At 38.1% G+C, this 17,621-nt stretch overlaps 2 protein-coding genes across 15 annotated transcripts in view; one reads left to right on the plus strand and one right to left on the minus strand.

Moving 5' to 3' along the window:
- Positions 1 to 17,621, minus strand: part of LOC143213246 (uncharacterized) — a 322,622-nt gene that overhangs the window by 193,277 nt on the left and 111,724 nt on the right. The gene's annotated exons all lie outside the window — the stretch shown is intronic.
- Positions 1 to 17,621, plus strand: part of Cyc (basic helix-loop-helix ARNT-like protein cyc) — a 68,243-nt gene that overhangs the window by 37,592 nt on the left and 13,030 nt on the right. For 9 of the 14 annotated variants that reach the window (XM_076432874.1, XM_076432875.1, XM_076432876.1 and 6 more), the window contains 6 exons: positions 1,244 to 1,720; positions 4,572 to 4,643; positions 4,843 to 4,929; positions 8,533 to 8,770; positions 15,936 to 16,028; positions 16,902 to 17,019. In XM_076432874.1, coding sequence (XP_076288989.1) covers positions 1,512 to 1,720; positions 4,572 to 4,643; positions 4,843 to 4,929; positions 8,533 to 8,770; positions 15,936 to 16,028; positions 16,902 to 17,019 — 817 coding nt within the window. In that variant the 5' untranslated portion in view covers positions 1,244 to 1,511. The remainder of the gene's footprint in view (positions 1 to 1,243; positions 1,721 to 4,571; positions 4,644 to 4,842; positions 4,930 to 8,532; positions 8,771 to 15,935; positions 16,029 to 16,901; positions 17,020 to 17,621) is intronic. The other 5 variants (XM_076432869.1, XM_076432872.1, XM_076432867.1 and 2 more) reach the window with 2 other exon arrangements.

The raw sequence follows: 17,621 nt of genomic DNA on the forward strand, positions 1-17,621 counted from the left end.
TATGCAGCCTTTCGAGTAAGACCATGATCCCGTTTAATTTGTATTTATTTTAAATTGCATACATGACAATGATTTAATTACATACATCATCTGGGTGTTAACACAACTGACAATTTGTTCAGACAGAAAATATTTAGGATTCTACGACGTGCAGCGATCTGCAATTTGTTAATAAAGTATCTATAGGTATCTTTTATCGATATCTTTTGTATATTTCAATCAAAAGATAGAAGATGGAAACACGTTTGCAATCACGTGGATAATCATATTTAATTTATTAGTGTACACTTTATTGATTTTTTGCCATGATTTACCATTCTTGATCATGACAGCAGCATGGAGTGGCATGAAGTAACATAATATTTTATAGTACACGCGTATCTACGTGTGTATTCGCAATGTTGTATGTGTTGTTTTGGTATCATTTATTATCCCTATGAAAGTGACATAGTGTTTACAGCCAAACAAGTTTCGAGGTTCTACCAAAGCGTAACAAGCGATTGTAGTTTCGGACTTCACAATTACGGTATAGGTTTACGAATTCTTAACTTTGCTTATTAAGCAAGTAATTAAGTTACGGTAGAGAATATTCTCATTTCTGCAATGCTGCCGAAATGTTGGGAGAACAATTTCTCTAGGCTTGCATCCGAATCCTTTTCCAACGCACACAAGCGTCTTGCGTTAGGACATCGTCACCGTGAGTTTCTACAGGGATACGACGGCTTTCACTCGCGTTTTTCTTTTGATTGAACAGGAAAAGCAAATGTTCTTTATTTGGTTTGAAACTAGACATGTTTACCACATAAAAAAATATGACGCTAACTCGAAATCGTTTGAACATCAATAGCGTTTTGAAAGGTATTGTCATAGCAACAAAATAACATAAGAGTTTAGACCGTGAACATGCCCTTGCTGCCAGTGCCATCCAGCGCAAAAATTAAGAATTATTAACCGGTACACCTGGTACATGCTGCCGAATAATGCAAATTACGCCTCGTAATAGAACTTTTGAGGGAGATAGCGCCCTAGATCGATCTTTTATCTAGCGTTTTTGACTACTGAAAAACCCCGTGTTTGTATTATCGAGAAATGAGAAGGCGAATCCGCACCCTTGCAATTCTGAAAACGAGTCTACCGCCTTAACAGCGAGAACTGCGAGACGGTTCCAGTTCGAACGGACTGTACACCCCGCGGCGACGGCTGGCGTGTGTCTGATCGATCGAAACGCGATTTATTGTTTCAGAAACACCTGTTCCACGGTTTACTTCGGCGACATAGGCGCGGCCTCTGGCGTGGGCGAGGTATCCGCGGTCCCGGCGGGGGGTGGCGATGGTCTCAGCCTGACTCCAACCCCCGCCACCAACGAGACAACCGCCACTACCACCACCCCCAGCCCGAACACGACCTGCGCTACCACCGTTACCATCACCACTACCAGCACCATTGCACCAGCCACTGGGAACGATAACAGCAACCAGGGGGTCGTAACGGGGGCTGAACCGCCCCAGCCTATGGAGACACCCCCGACCATGGTACCCGACCAGGCACCCGCCTCCGGCCATCATCACTACCATCACCGTCATCATCACCACCATCATCACCATCATCATCGACACAATCAGCAGCGAAGCGCGTCCACCACACCAAGCCTCGGCCAGGCCAACACCGACACGTCCGACGAGTTCACCCCGATTCCGAGGAAACGGAAACTCTCGTGCCAGTAAGTCTATCCACTTTACTAATTAACACGTTTTATATCAATAATTAACCTGAAATATCCCGTCGGATAAATTACCGTCAATCAAATTGAATTAATGAAAGAGGGACTAGAAAGTGAAAATTTATCACATTGAGTACTATGCATAGTACACAGTGAATCACGTTTTTTAATATTGGATCTGGATCTTTTTGAGAAGTTGGAACAATTAGTAAATACATGACGTGGAAACATTTTCTGAAAAAAATTGCGATTGGTCGGAATTACAGAGAAATCCTAAAAGTTTTCTAGCATTTTTACATCTCATGAAACACACTTATCCGCGTTTTTTAATCATTTTAATGAGTTTCATACATATTTAGTAGATCTTCTTTGAAGGGGTTAATAGTCTTCCGCAATCAAATTCATTATAACATGAAAGGCCCATATATACTGGTTGAATATAATCGATATAGTCGCCGATTTTTTATGGGGATACCAATGGAAGGTGTCATTGAAACGTTGAGACAGGCGAAAATACAATACCCTCTTTTTTTTATCCGTCGTGTTCCTCACAAAGTCAATTCGACGGGACGTGATGGCGGAAGTCGTACAGTAGTCGGTGTATTACACATTAACCCGTGTGCAAGTGTAGAGAACACGTAGGAAACGAAGCCCCCCAAATGTATTCAAGACTGACATTTCCATCCACAAACATCTTTCCACCCCTTATCCCCTCCGTTGCCATTCCCGCGACGTTTCCCGTTAAACGACCGCAACTCCAAGTAATTACCGATCAAGGTGTCGGTTACCCGCTCAAAGGGTTAACTTAATCATTAACAGAACACCGAAGATTTGCACTCCCTCGGGATACCGGGCCTCTCGAAATTGCGTTCGGTAATTGGCGCAAGACCGGTCCCGTTTGCCACCTTGTCCGTAATATCGACGGTAGTTAGCAGCATAGTAAAAATTGTTAGCTCACTTTTTTAACTCGTTGATTACCCCTTGTAGAATATCACTCCGAAAAATCACCACAAGAGATCAAAGCAATTTAATTAACACAACCTAAACTGGAAAGTTAAGATTGATCGTTGTGGACTCTATTTTAATTTTTCTGCATTCTCAAAGTATTCATGAAATTTAGATACAGTTACTCGAATTAATATTCGGACGCTCTAAAAGAGACGATAACCTTTTTAAACTATACGGTTCGAACTTGTTTGAGAAGCTAGAACAATTAGTTTACTGCAGGATGTGAAAAGAAATTTTTTCAAAAATTGCAATTGATCGGAATTGTAGAAAAAATACTAAAAGTTGCATTTCACAACTTCTTTATGTGGGACTGTATTAAAAAAGTTATCGTCTTTTTTAGAGCGTCGGAATATTAATTCGAGTCACAGTACATAATTCTTTCTATCACTAATTTTTACGCTGATTGCCAGTGGAGAGTTCATTTCTTTACTGTAGATTGATTTCTTAGTTCATGCATTCTTATTAACGCCATTCAAATTTTTCTGTTACAGGCGACTGTTTCATTAGAAATATAAAATTAAACAAAGTTTTATGAAATAATCTCAGAAATGTCGCTAAAATTGCTCTAATCAAATACATAGCTTAGATGAAAAGTATTTTCTTCATTTTTATTAACGCTGTACAAGTTTGTCCATGTTCATGGACAACTTTTTTGTTTCATTAAAAAGATAAAATTAAGCAAAGGTTAAAAAGTGATCCAACAGAAACATTACTAAAATCACTTTGATAAAGTGTAGATAGAGCAAGTATTTTCCAAACTTTAAAAAATGATTGAAGATGGAACATTTCCAAAAACCGGAATAAAGGAAACATTTCTCTCACTAATTAAAAAATTCGTCTGAAAAAAAGGCAAAGTAAAAATGTTAAAGGAAGGTTTTCTTTTATTTTACACATTTGCACATGTACATTTGCAAAATGTACAAAGATCAGCAACCTAATTTAAAGTGAAAATAGCCAAGTGTCAATCAAATCATCATCAAGTCCTTAAAAATATTGTTCACCTTTTTCGACCGAGTTTTTCACGCGGATTGATCTGTTCCCGAGTTACATCACCAGTTACAAGACACCTCGGGTATTCGAATGATGTTTTTCGCGATCGCGTTAACAATCCCGACCGAATGTTTGTCGTCCGAGGAAATAGACGCGGTTCACGAAACTGCGAAGAGCAATAAAAGACTCGTGGAAGCTGTACGCGAGCGAAACTTGGCGAAATTGTGCATTAAAAGGTGTGTGTCGCACCCTCGAAAGGGTTGCACGTCGAAGAAATTGTTTCGCGCGCGCTTGGTTTCTCGAGCTTCTTCGAGTTTCTTCGAGCATAGGTCTTCCTCAATTATTCCGCGGTTCCACATTATTTCCTTCGCGTCGACTAAAATTACAACGAACCAGTCTGTAAGGATGCTTACAGACAGAAGGAGCCAATGTCATTGCGATTTAAATGTACGAAATATATGAATTATTTCTGATCAGTTTCTCGGATCATTCAGAATTCCCAATAAACATTTCAGAATAAAGTATCTTGAGTATTTAATTAATATAAAATATGTTTTATAGGACTAGGATCAGCAGTCTTTTAATGTCGCTTATTTTGTAACAAAATTCCAGTGATAAAAACGTATAAAGTAGCACAAATTTTTTAATGAATGAAAATTTCCGTATGAAGATTAATTTTACGTTCAATATCTGACCTTAACCAACAATATTGAAATCCCCACAGAATAATCCTTGTGTATGGAATTGAAATGTATAACTACAAAAATGGCTACCCAAGAACCCGGTTGTTCATATAAGAATTATTATTAGATAAAGAAATGCCTAAGTCATCTATGTTTATTCTTTGTTTCAGTGACGGTAGTGATTTGTTAGACGACACGGGGGACGATGCCAAATCAGTTCGCACAAATGACGACAGTAAGAAGTGAGTAGAATCATGTTCTCCGATGTGAAAAGAAATAGATCTTTAGGGGCAGGTTTAGTGGAGCTATTGATTCTGCTTAAGTTAAATCCAGGTTGTTTTCGAAATCGAGGTACAACCGGAAAGGGGGTGAATCGTTGAGAAAATAAGTAAACTAGAGAATAGACGAAGAGAGCGTTTGGTATAGGACTCCGTTTTTCAGAAAATCGAAATCGAATGTTCGTCGGGTACGCGTGCCATTGAGTAGGAGTCTGCTGACGCTCTGCATCGCACGCCTTTACTACTTTCTGTAAGTACGAACGTATGCGTAACATTTAGTATGATTTCGGCTGGGTAGCAGCCGTTGGAGCACTGCAAAGTTTCTCTCGTGTGCGAAGTGAAAGGGCACAACCACACCGTCTAGTGTGGGCGAGCCTAATAAATTGCACCTTCACCTTTAATGAGACTATCAAGGTGTTTAATGAAGCTTAAGCTTTGTCGTTGAAAGTAAGGATGTTTCTGTTTCTGTCTCTAATGATGCAAGAAAATAGTTAGGGAAAAAGTATTTTGTTGAAGTTCTGTATAAATTCTGTTTTCATGGTTGTTTTGTAATAGTATTTTAAAGTCGTCGATGTTTATTTTTGAATAGAACTTTGTAAAGATGACAGAAAGGGTACTTTGTGATAACTAGACTGCGGATCTTCATGCAAAAGAAAAAATGTTCGTATGGATTGCAGGACACAGGAGCCAAATAAAAATTGTGTCCTCCTTTTGATTATCCTATTAAGCTGAAACTAATACATTGATGTCCTTAAATATTTGTAACATGTCCACTGCTTTAAAATATACGTGCCCATTTTTGTTATAAATGCATAAAATCCGCAGTCTAGTGATAGCATATTTTGAACCTGTCGATGCTTAATTTCAAAATTAAATTTTCTTGATATACATATCGCCTAAAAGAAGATATGTTAGCTTTAAAGTATTTAGTAAAAAATGAATATACTTAACAATCGTCTACAAAGAAACTGCAGATTAAGTACCACATCACGTGGTTATGCGATATTGTAGCCCAATGTTTTCCAATTGTACCACGATTTCGGAAACACAATAGGTTTGCTAAATAAATTGTGTGGACATTGCTGTGACTTTTATGGACATAGTCGACGTGTCAATGAGAGAATTGGCAATTTCACAGAAAGTGATAGTGAACTCGAATAACTGTTAATTCGCGAAGAACAAATTAATTCGTGGCTATCAAAATGAATTAGTTGCAACTGCATTTTTAATTCAAATCTTTAAATCACCGTACTAATCATTTGCAAAATGGAGTAAATTAATAGAGGGAAATTATTTTGTTCGTAAATAATCAATAAAAACCTACGAATTAATTTGTACACCTAATAAAATGCAGTTTGTCCAAAACAATCGAGGAGAAGCGGATGATTAATCCGTGGGTCAGAAGTGACCCTGCTGTGGTCGGGCAAGGATCGAATCCGCGAGGTTCCACAGTCAATCGATTATATAAAAGAAGATGCACGTGTACTTGATACGCTTGAAGTAATCGGGGGGTGGATGGACATCAGTACGCCGCGTTCCTGTCGTATCAGGAAACCGCATTACACCGGTGAAGCTTAAACCCTGGTCAGCGGTTACGTATTATTATGTCAGGTGCGGCCAAAGTAACTCCACCTTGACCTACCGTGATTTCTTTGCTCTGGCTTCACCGACGACGTCATTAATCCGATTCGTGTCGCCGTGTCCGTGGACACGATCGTGAAAAATGCGGCACGCGTCGTTCAAGTACACTAAACCACCACCGGCATCCCTATTAACCTATTAAACGAACAACACCGAGAAAACGCGATGTCTTTATTCATGTTTCTTTCCTGGTTGGCATGGCTCCAACAGGCCTTTAGTATGATTAAGCTATTTATCGGTTGATCTTCAGGATCGTCTTTGATTTAGAATGATTTTACAATGATCATTTAAATGGATTCAATGGCTGTGGAAAAGCGGACGTAGGAACTGGTAAACTATGATGACCTCGGAAACTACGAGGGAGAAAGTGAACGAGACTTTATAGAATTTACAGATCGTGGAATGTACTCTGGTTTGCAAATTTTCTTTCTCGAGCTAAACGAGCTAATTAAGTGTACAAATTAATTTATGACTGTCACACGTAACTCTCGGACAGGGGATCTTGGGTCCATCTTGATCCAGAAGACAAAAAAATCGTTATTCGACTGCGTATGTAGCAAAGATGCTGTGCAAAATTGGTTCCGGCAAAATAATAACAAAAATGGAAACTATATTTTGATGAATTAAATCGAAAGACATTGCTGGAGATTATCTTGGAGAGTACAATGACCTAATTTATACATATTTGTGTACAATGACAAATTGTATTTCTTTGTTGTACAAACGCGAGTTTGCTTTTTCTGTAACAAAGATCCGAGTTCATTTGAACAATTCGAAGGGAGAGACCGTGGCCCATTCACGAATCGAAACCAGAGTTTTCTCGAAGCGATCTTCTACAGTCCAGTTCGTCGACGGGCTGCCGGCGCGGCGGGCCACTGAATGCGAATCTGCACTGACAAAAGCACCGTTTGTTAACTGATTCGTCTTTCATAATTGATTGACGACGCTGCCGGTCGCCGCGTCGCGTCGTCGAGCGAGTTGTCTGAACCGACGACAAAACGACGGCGTGAAATTTGACCTGTTAATTGGCGGAGACAAGTTAGCTCATCATTTGTAGTTGATAATATATGTATACCGACGGTTATACACGTTTCCATATGTCTTAATCGCACTTGCATTCAACCGTATGGTATTGGAAGCACACAGAAATATTAAAAGTAGAACTACACTGCTGTGCAAAAGAAAGAAGCACCCAGTATAATTATACGATATAATGACAAACAATATCTTTATGTAGAAATTGTATTGTACAATTGCGTTTAAAGTATTAGATAATCGTAATATTATACTCAGAACTATTCAATTAAACCGCGGAATACTTTTTCAATACTTACTGTGTTCTTATTTGATTTTTTACGCTTTTCTATTAAATATGGCCGGGTGCTTCTTTCTTTTGCACAGTAGTGTATGTTGCAAAACTTCTCCCATGCTAAAATTTAGTATTAAATATTTGATGCAATGTACATTACATGTTATGAAATTTATGAAGATAGTGCATTAAATCGATCTGGATAAAACAAGAAATAAATATGGGAACGAAACCGGTGAAATCGAAAGTTTTATGTCTCGAAGACATAAACACAATTGTACAGAAAAAAGATCGAAATGATTTACACGTACGTCGAAAACTCAGTTCCAAAAAATAATGTTTGAAGAAATTTTTTCTGTCTTTACTATAATTGGCAAAGTAACCTCAATAATTAACCAAGTATTCATTTCTACTAAATTATTTAGAAACACTGTTCAAGATATTCCTGCACTATCGATCTGCACTAATATCGTAACACATTCGTCGAAGTAGAAATAACCGGTAATGGTCAGACACGGGCATTAAGTGTTACAAGCGAACTGCGAATATTATCTTCGTGTTACAGTATTACAAAAGCTTTCATTACGAAGCTTTGATTTCTTTTGGAACATCACAGTATCCTCGACGGATTAAATAAATCTTCGATTGGGTCCAATCACTATAAAGTAGTCCTCAATGGTCTATATTTGCATCGTCATTCTCAGTTACGCGACAGCGTGTGTACGTGTGCGTAATTGAAAGCAAAAAAGTGTTGTTTGCACACGACATAACATTTCGATCCTGAAGTGTCCATTATATTTCATTAGTTGCAATTTCCATGTGGAATAATTACTGTCACAAGCTTAAATAAAAATGTTCGTGCTTTGCAAGTAATTTAAAGTCTCCATTATCGGTGTGTTACAGACAGAATCACAGCGAGATCGAGAAGAGGAGGAGGGACAAGATGAACACCTACATCACGGAGCTGTCGGCGATGATACCGATGTGTCACGCGATGTCCCGTAAACTCGACAAGCTCACTGTCCTGAGGATGGCTGTGCAGCATCTGAAAACCATCCTTGGAGCTGTCACCTCCTACACGGAAGGTCACTACAAACCGGCGTTTCTCAGCGATCAGGAATTGAAGACGCTGATACTTCAGGTGAGTCGAATCCCGCCACCGGGAACGACAGAAACGCAACCATCATCGGGAATATTTCATTCCATAAGTAATGTCGTTCTCTATCTTTTTTCCAACAAGAAAGTTAGTGTATTTATTTTTTATCGTCGGAGTATTGCGCATCATTTTCTACGACCTTCTCCCATCAGATCTGTAACCGTGGTAGCAAACGAGTTAGCCCGCAGATGAAGCTAACGAAGCATTAATATAGATTCCAAACGAGTTTGTTCGATATGCTAGCATAAGATCACGACAGTGTCATTGATCGAGGCACCCGTCGATCGGAAAAGTAGCTTGCGACTCCCCGTCAGGTCGCTGCTCGTTCCCTCCAGAGTTTCTCATGCGTTCAGTGAAATCGGCGATCCGCTAATTGGAAGCAACACGAGAGAAAAGTTTTTTCGCCCCACGCGCCGTTTGTAAAAGGCAGTCCCGCGTGTCTTTCGCAATCGTTTTATATGTATAGCGAACCGAGACTGTGCTTAACAGTTGCTGCGAACCTTTCTCCGGCGTGCTACACATTTTTCACGAGGATCGATCTCGTGACGAGTGAAAGAGAATGGGCTCGAAGCGTGTAGATCTGCAATTAGACGCCGGGCACCGGCACGATCCCGATAACGTACTCGCTCGCGGTACTTGACTCGCGCCCGCGCTTTCGATCATCGATTGTATCGAAGATTTCGGCGATATTTCGATCATTGCACACCGTCCACAATTTATGGATGGAAGGAAGCAAAAAATAGGGAAAGAGGATTCGAAAAAGTGGTGGCTCGAGTCCTTCCTTATCCTGCGGACTTCTATGCACAATAAAAATTGCTCAACACGATTGCGAGAAACAGGAATTGAATAAAGATGCATTTGTGAAAACTTCTTTAGGCGTAGCGCGTACACAATTGCTGGGTAGTGAACGAGTCTGATCCGTCACGGTCCGAGGTGAAACGCTATTCACAGTTTTCACTTCGGTCATGCGCACAGTATTGGTCTGTTTTTTAACGTCTTCGCGATTTCATATTCGACCAATCTATTTTTGTCATAAAAGCATAAAATCGTCTAGTTATCGCCCTTTGTTTTTCGTTGCTCACCTTCGTTGTTACAATGTTTTATTACAATGTTTTATTAAATTCAATGAACCTCCCTTATGAAATATTAGAACAATTTTGTGGAAGAAGACTTCTGGCAATTTTTATCATAATGTACAGGGTGGTCCACCTAAGAGCTTCAATGGCGACGAAATAGAAAATATTATTCACGCAATTTGTGAATTGCGAAAGTTAAGAATTATACAAGTGGTTGAATACAAACCCGTACTTTATTAATAAATAAAAGAAGAAACTGAATACAACCGAGCAGATTCGTGTTACGACCCAATAAATGAATGAATTTGTTACAAATGCATCTCTTTGCAAACTCAACACTGAAAAATTAAAAAACGTCGGCCATTTTGCCAGGTCTGTGACGTAGTGTTACCAGACGGCAGCCCTGCCCACATACAAGACAACAATCAGCCGTAATGAGTGCAATAAAGTATAGAGATCTCGTTCAGAAGAATAAATAAAAAAGAAAAACGGCGTAGAGTGCGTTTCTCGCGTTTGGAACGGTTACGAACGCGTCGTATAATAAAATGGAACGGCCGGAGTTCCCTTACACAATAGATTCCGTCACGCGACTGACCGTGTCGGCTGCGTGGCTACTATTTTTCATTGTCGCGTACGTACCGTGGATACGTTTTATCTTTTATCGGGACTTTGGTACCCGCTTCGCTCCGGTACCCGACCACTGGCGGGTAAAATATCCGAGAACGAGTGACCACGCCCGGCATACCAGCTCTCGGATCGGCACCAGCTCCATTATTACCGCGGAAACTTTCATTGTCGATCGGCCGAGCGCCGAGTTTATTACTCCCGATACACTCGGCCGGTATCCGGCTCGGCTTGCTGATAAATTAACAATTCCATCGCGCGACGAACGTGCTAACTGTAAACTCGGAATCCTTGATCACAGCCACCGATACGACAAAGCCGGACGCGTGTTATTTTTCCATATTTTTTTTCTTACTTTTTTTCATCGCCATGAAAGAAGGAGTTTATTGCTAATATATAGAGCGACTTATTGTGCCGATCAGGACACCATTGTATGTCACCAGCGGCCACTTGAGACCGGTATCATTTCAATACCGATTACGCGCTAATAAGGCTGTACCGATGTGATACCCAACTCATTACAGTATCGAAGTGTACAGTGAGCGAAATTCATTTAAACGCACATACAAAAATATGGATTTTGTGGCTGAAGGTTCAAAATTTTAATAAGAAACGTTTAACAATAACTGAGGATTACAAATACATTTATATACTATAATATTTATACATATATATTTACCAAAATATTTGTGTAAGAATTTTTACGCACATGTGAAGAAAACAATTTAAAATTAAAAATACATGAACATTACAAATTTAATATTTTGTATGGCCGCCATTGCCTTGAATTAAAGCGAAAATTCGATCGGTCATTGAATTTACAAGATTGGTAATAGCGGTATATATTACGAATTTCTTCTCAGCAGCGTTTAATTTCTTCATTAGCATTGTTAGCATTACATTTGTTTTTACATGTTTTTACTTGTCTTACATTGTTTAGCATTTAGCACTGCGTTTAATCGAATTTCGCACTTGTAGACGCTGTTTCTCGCTCTGCGACATATTCTGGCATGTAAATACGGAACATTTCGAAGCATAGATATTGAAAGTAAAGGTTTAGCAAAGTAAACAACCCCATTTTGACAACATCGTCTCTCCTTTTCTTCTAAATAAGCATGAAAATTTGTAAATTTTAAAGCGCGTTTAAGCGAGTTTCGCTCACTGTATGAATAATAACTAGACAGCGGATCTTTATGCAGTTATGAAGAAATTGGTTGCGTGAAATAATAAAACGGTAAAAGATTTTCAAGATTCAAGAATGTTGTAATACTGCCTTTAATGTAACAAAGTCGTTAAGGGATGAAACCATTTTTTATGTTATTTCTGCTTGTCACAATCAATGCAAAACATTTTTATTTTGCACAAAGATCTTCAGTCTAATAATAACACATGACATATATCATAAAAAATCTAAGAATATTGTTTCCAACGTAAAAAGACTACTTATTTAACTACTGCTTCTCACAATCGATGCAGAATATTTTTAATTTGCATAAAGAACCCCAGTCTTAATTGCATATGAAAATGCGAACAAACTTGAACAAGTATCTGGAAAGTATGCTCACTTGAATAGCTGTTAGATCACATTGATACCTGTTTTCGTCAACAATTCCTTCACGCTTGAATTTGCATAATAATTCGCAGTCCATGCGTAAATACCAGCAGCTCTATAAAGCAAATGTTACAACTAATTACGATATTGCCGATCGCCGATGTCCTTCGTCGTGTTACGGCCTTCACAGCAACGGTCACCGGTGGTTCCACTTGTAAGACGAGTTTTGGCGCCACTGACAGCACGACTGTTGTCATTGGTCACCATTGCGATAAGATATCTCGGTCAAATACCCGCAATCGCTGACCTCGACAGTGTCACTAGCAAATCGTATACCGGTCACCTATGACCCCCACGGTGACAGCTTAATCGAACCTGTATTATAGACCGTGCCATATAAATCACTGCAGATATTTATGCAAATTAGAGATTTACAGAAACCGATTCCCATGATAATGATATAAATTTCTGCAGATTAAAAATAATGGAAGCAATAAAGTTGCGAAGCTGCATAAAAATTTGCGTTCTGCGTCTTCGATCTTTTGAATTTCTATAAATTACACGACGAGGCTGCAGATTTGTATCGACACTCTCACTTTTATAAATAATTCCATACAGGTTTGACGAAAGACAATGAAAAATGATAAGTATATTAGCTGTCGTAAATATATATTTAAACAAGTTACATACGCCATAAATGCATAAAGAGTTGTGATAAGAGTGCATGATGCAATTCTTAAGCATCCTCGCTATGGTTCACCCCGTGAAGATCTATTTCATTATGGGATATCTGCTATGTGATACTGTACAAAATAGTCCCTCGTCGCAAATTATTTATACGAGCCTGTGCAAACGATCTTGATTGAGCAAACTGGATGAACGGCAAAAAAGAATTTTCATACTACATAACTGCTTCACGCGTATTGGCAATTTCATAAGCGCCAATGTACTAAAATGATACAGTACCTCTGCAAGAACTCCGCGATGCCAATAGTAATAACAATAATTCATCTCTACCGTAGCCAGAATCTAGTAAAAACATAATTTGTCGCTACGGAACATAACATTAATCATAGGATTTTCGTTTTTCGCTTCGGGATTATCCCACAGCTCTCTACTTTCACCTACTTCAATTCTCAATCTCGCTCAATGAACGGTGACTAATAGCTCGTCGATAACGTAACAGATCGAAAGAAAACATACCTACTGAAAAATGATTACGGAAACATTCCCCAACAGACGATGTAAATGCGCAACGAGTGCATGATTTTACAATGTAAAAATCGGACAGTAACGTTCCTTCGTACGCTCGAGTACGCAAGATTTTCCTGTCAGTATGTAACGCAGTACTCTATTACATTATAAATATCTTTTCTTTATCGCTCCAAACATACAGGATTGGATTCTAACATTAACTATTTACATCCTCGTCAATTAATTAGCAAGTACTTTATTTTTGTTACTTATCAATTAATAAGTATCGTGACAATTTTTCTGATTGAAACGACATCAAACACGACACAATTTGGACCACATGTGCACGTTTAATTCACGAAACAGTAGAACCTCGATTATCCGAACGATGTACTAGAATATACGAATAAAAACGTACTACAATATACACATGCAGTATAATATGTTTACAGTGGGTGTAAAAAGTATTCGCATGCCCTTAAAAACGTCCTGATTTTGTATAATCAATTGAAAGCATTGGTTTACGAAATGATATGCTAAAAAGATTTTCCACAAAATTATAATTTAAAAGGTTACATGCAAAAATGAAAAAAGCATTTTTCAAAACCTTTTTAATTTATTTATTTATTTTAATGAAAATTTAAAATATATGTGTTGTAGATCTATGTTAGTTATACACACACTGAAATTTTCATCGAAATGGTTGACGCAGAAAGAAACGACACGCATCGAAAAATGTATGATTCTGTGGATGTTAAGCAGAAACTGATCAAAAGTCGTGTGAAATTTTTACCATTTTTAACCGATTGCAGCTCGTGTGTATGTTAATCGATTTCGATGAAATTTCCAGCATGTGTATAACTAACATAGATCTACGAACATATATTTTAACCTTGAAGGGCCCAAATAAAAAAGTTTTAGAAAATGCCTTTTCTATTTTTGCATGTAACCTTGTAAATTATAATTTTTGGAAAATCTTTGTCGCATATCATTTCGTAAACCAATGCTTCTAATTGATTGTATTCTATTTTAAAGGACGTACGAATACTTCTTACACCCACTGTATAGGGAATTCATATGTCGTCAGTTCGGATACTCGAGGTTCTAATAAATCGTGCATTAAACAACCAAATATGCTCCGAACAGTGTCATGCTTAGACTCGTTTTAATCAGAAAAATGTCACGAATTTGTTGATGAAGGTTTCACAAAAAGAAAATAATAAAAAAAAGTTTCATCATTGCTTCACATTTATGGAGACAGGGATGTAAATTCTAAACTTTTTAGTGTTATCCATTGTTGGTCGCAGAATGCATCACAGTGTTCCTCCCACGTGGTCCAGTGTGTCCCAATAAGAATTCGGAGGGAGGTTGCCAGAATGCCGATGTCTGAAGACGTGGCAGGGCGCTTCGTTCTCGAATACATCGGATCTTGAAACCATCGATCGCGATAGCGTGATCAACGGCGCGGCGTGTCGGTCTCGTGTACACGTGTATCGTCGATCTCGTACCAGGTGAAACAGCTAAGTGCGTCGCAGTTGCATAATCGGCATCCGCGAAGCCTGCGGCGATATATCTTCGGTCGTATACAACATTCATTAATGTCACTATGTACTTCTACGTGCGCGCGGTTCTTTAATTCGCCGGCACGAGAGAGAAAGATTTACGCTCGATCGAATTTGGCGATCGAGCCTTCAGCCGCAGAACCGGCATCGCACGATTTTTAACAAAATATAGGCTGCTTCATAAACTGGTTCTAATATTTATATCCGCGAAGGAAAATTGGTAATTAGGTTGCCGGGATAGTGGTTCCGCGTTCTTGACCATGTCAGGGTACGTTCTTATTAATTACTAATTAAGAATTGGAAAGCTTGCGGTTCGATCGAAAGGGATTGCAGAAAACGATAAATACGATGTGATCGATCGATGCAATTACCTTTTTGTTTAATCGTATTCTTTGTTGTTTATAGAGAAAGTGTTCTCTTCATTTTTAAACATTCTGTAATGAAGCTGAGGCAATAGATCGAGCATGTTTATTAAATGAAAAATCGAGTTTCTTGCGCTGTGTGCAATGCACTCTGTATAGTTATTACATCAGTGAACGGTTGCGGTTGCAGTTTATGCATAAAATCTGCAGTTTACCAGCAGCGGTGGCAAAACATCTTTAGTATGCAGTCAAGCGTGACTTCAGTGAAACAATTCTAATAGTGTTACTGAAAATCCTGGGGAATGTGGTGCAAATGCTTTTTAATGAATATATCTCGTAAAACTCTGACTCGTCATTAGAATTTTTCTGGCAATGTAACTAACGCCAAATCAAGCACTAGAAGTGGCTTTCCACTTTCAAGAAGAATATTTTTGCGATACATAACATTTTATAGCTAAAATCCTGTTGATTACTTTATCAAGAAATCGTGCTCCATTGAATGTGGAGGATATCTATATCTTACTAAAATTACCATTAACTCATTCTTTTTCAAAAGTGGACTTATACCACTTTCAAAAGAAACGGCTCATATTTAGATTTTCATAATGTATCCTGTTTATTTTGAATAATCACATCCGATACTTCTTCTCGAAGCTTTAGTAATTGAATCACAGTTGATCCATTGTCGATGATGATGTTCACTACTGCAACACCTGTTACGTAATAGCAATTAATATTTGATCCTGGTGACGTAATCAAAGGCGGCTTCTCTTGTTTCAGGCCGCAGAGGGTTTTGTCTTCGTGGTGGGCTGTGATCGCGGGAGGATACTCTACGTGTCCGAGTCCGTTCTTCAGACACTCAATTATTCTCAGGTAACCGGTCACACGTTTCCTTCTCAAAGACTCTAGTAGTATCACTCCCCTGACCATTTGTCTATTTGTTTTTGTATCGAAAGAAATTGTTAATCCGACTTCATTTCTCAAACATTTTTCTTTCTGTTCGCCCCTCTGTGGACTTTTTCTTGTATTTAACTGGAATTATTCCGATTGTTTTATTTTGTATATGTATGTACCACTGGTTATTAGAAAAGTGAGAAAAATTGGTAAGGTCTAGCCAACTTCGTTTTTCAAAAATTTATGGAACAGAGAAATCAAATTGGATCACAGTACACGTTTATTATATTTTATTTTACTAAATAAATGAAAAAAGAATATTAATTATAAGAGTATTTATTTTTATGTCTAGGCAATAAGTTATGCCAAGTATACATATATTCATAACCGATACGGTAGTTAAAATTTTAATCTAAATGTGAAGCAATTACTCCATTTTAACCTTCAATAAAGATTCCAGTCAAGAAAAATATAGGTTTACACACAAGTATGCAACGTCTAATTATAAATGTATCTGCAATCTAATTATGAATGTATGAGAACATTCGCAAACTTAATTACTGACGTAAGTAGAAAAGGAAATAATGAACAGACAAAATATCTATGGTTTCATTGTCTAGTTTAGTAAAAGCTTCAAATTTTGCCATGTAAGTTTCGTCGTGATAAAGATTTATATGACGATAACATTCTAAAAATTTCGATTTAGATTTTATCAGCAATTTTTCGACCACTGAAATGCCAATAAATTATAAAACTTGAGTAAATGAATTTTTATCAATGTATTCGAGTTAATTGTAAGTCAAAATTGTAATTCTCAGGAAATAATCGAGTGAAATTTGATCTTTGTCGCAGGGCGATCTGTTGGGTCAAAGCTGGTTCGACATCCTGCATCCAAAAGACGTCGCCAAAGTGAAGGAGCAACTATCCTCCTCCGATCTCAGCCCACGTGAACGACTGATAGACGCGAAAAGTACGTATCAATGTTAAACATTTCATTTTCAACATTCTTTGCAGCAAATGAAAATTGATTTCCTTGCTCTATGTACGTTTATTCAAGGTTTCTTCTCCTTAAAAAAATTAGTACATTTTATTTATCCATTTATGTATTCCATTGAAAAAGCGTATATATATATTGGGTTGTGTAATAAATTAATTTTTTAACGATGGTCTATCACTTACCATCTTCACTCCATGGGCTTTACTGAAAAACTTGGAGCTTGGGTGCCACACAACTTGAGCGAAATGTCTAGCAGATGTCGAAAATGAATTTTCCTGCCTCCTGGAACTTCCATTGAAAAAGCCTGAAAATTGATTACAATTAATTAATTCAAAAAATTTAAGCAGACAGGTTTGTAGAACAAGAAAAAGACTTGCGAATGCATATATATACTTTTCCTAACAAAACACAAAATTGCGAGAAAGAAATAAAATACAAAAAACGCGGGAATTCATTACACAACCCAATAGAAACCTTCTCCAGACCCTTGAAAATAATTACTATTAAAACTTTGCAAGCCACCTTGATGGACGTCTTAGTTTACTTTCCAACACAATCTCTGACAACAGATTAAA

Source organism: Lasioglossum baleicum, chromosome 11 (assembly GCF_051020765.1).
Source record: "Lasioglossum baleicum chromosome 11, iyLasBale1, whole genome shotgun sequence".
NCBI classification, from domain to species: Eukaryota; Metazoa; Arthropoda; class Insecta; order Hymenoptera; family Halictidae; genus Lasioglossum; species Lasioglossum baleicum.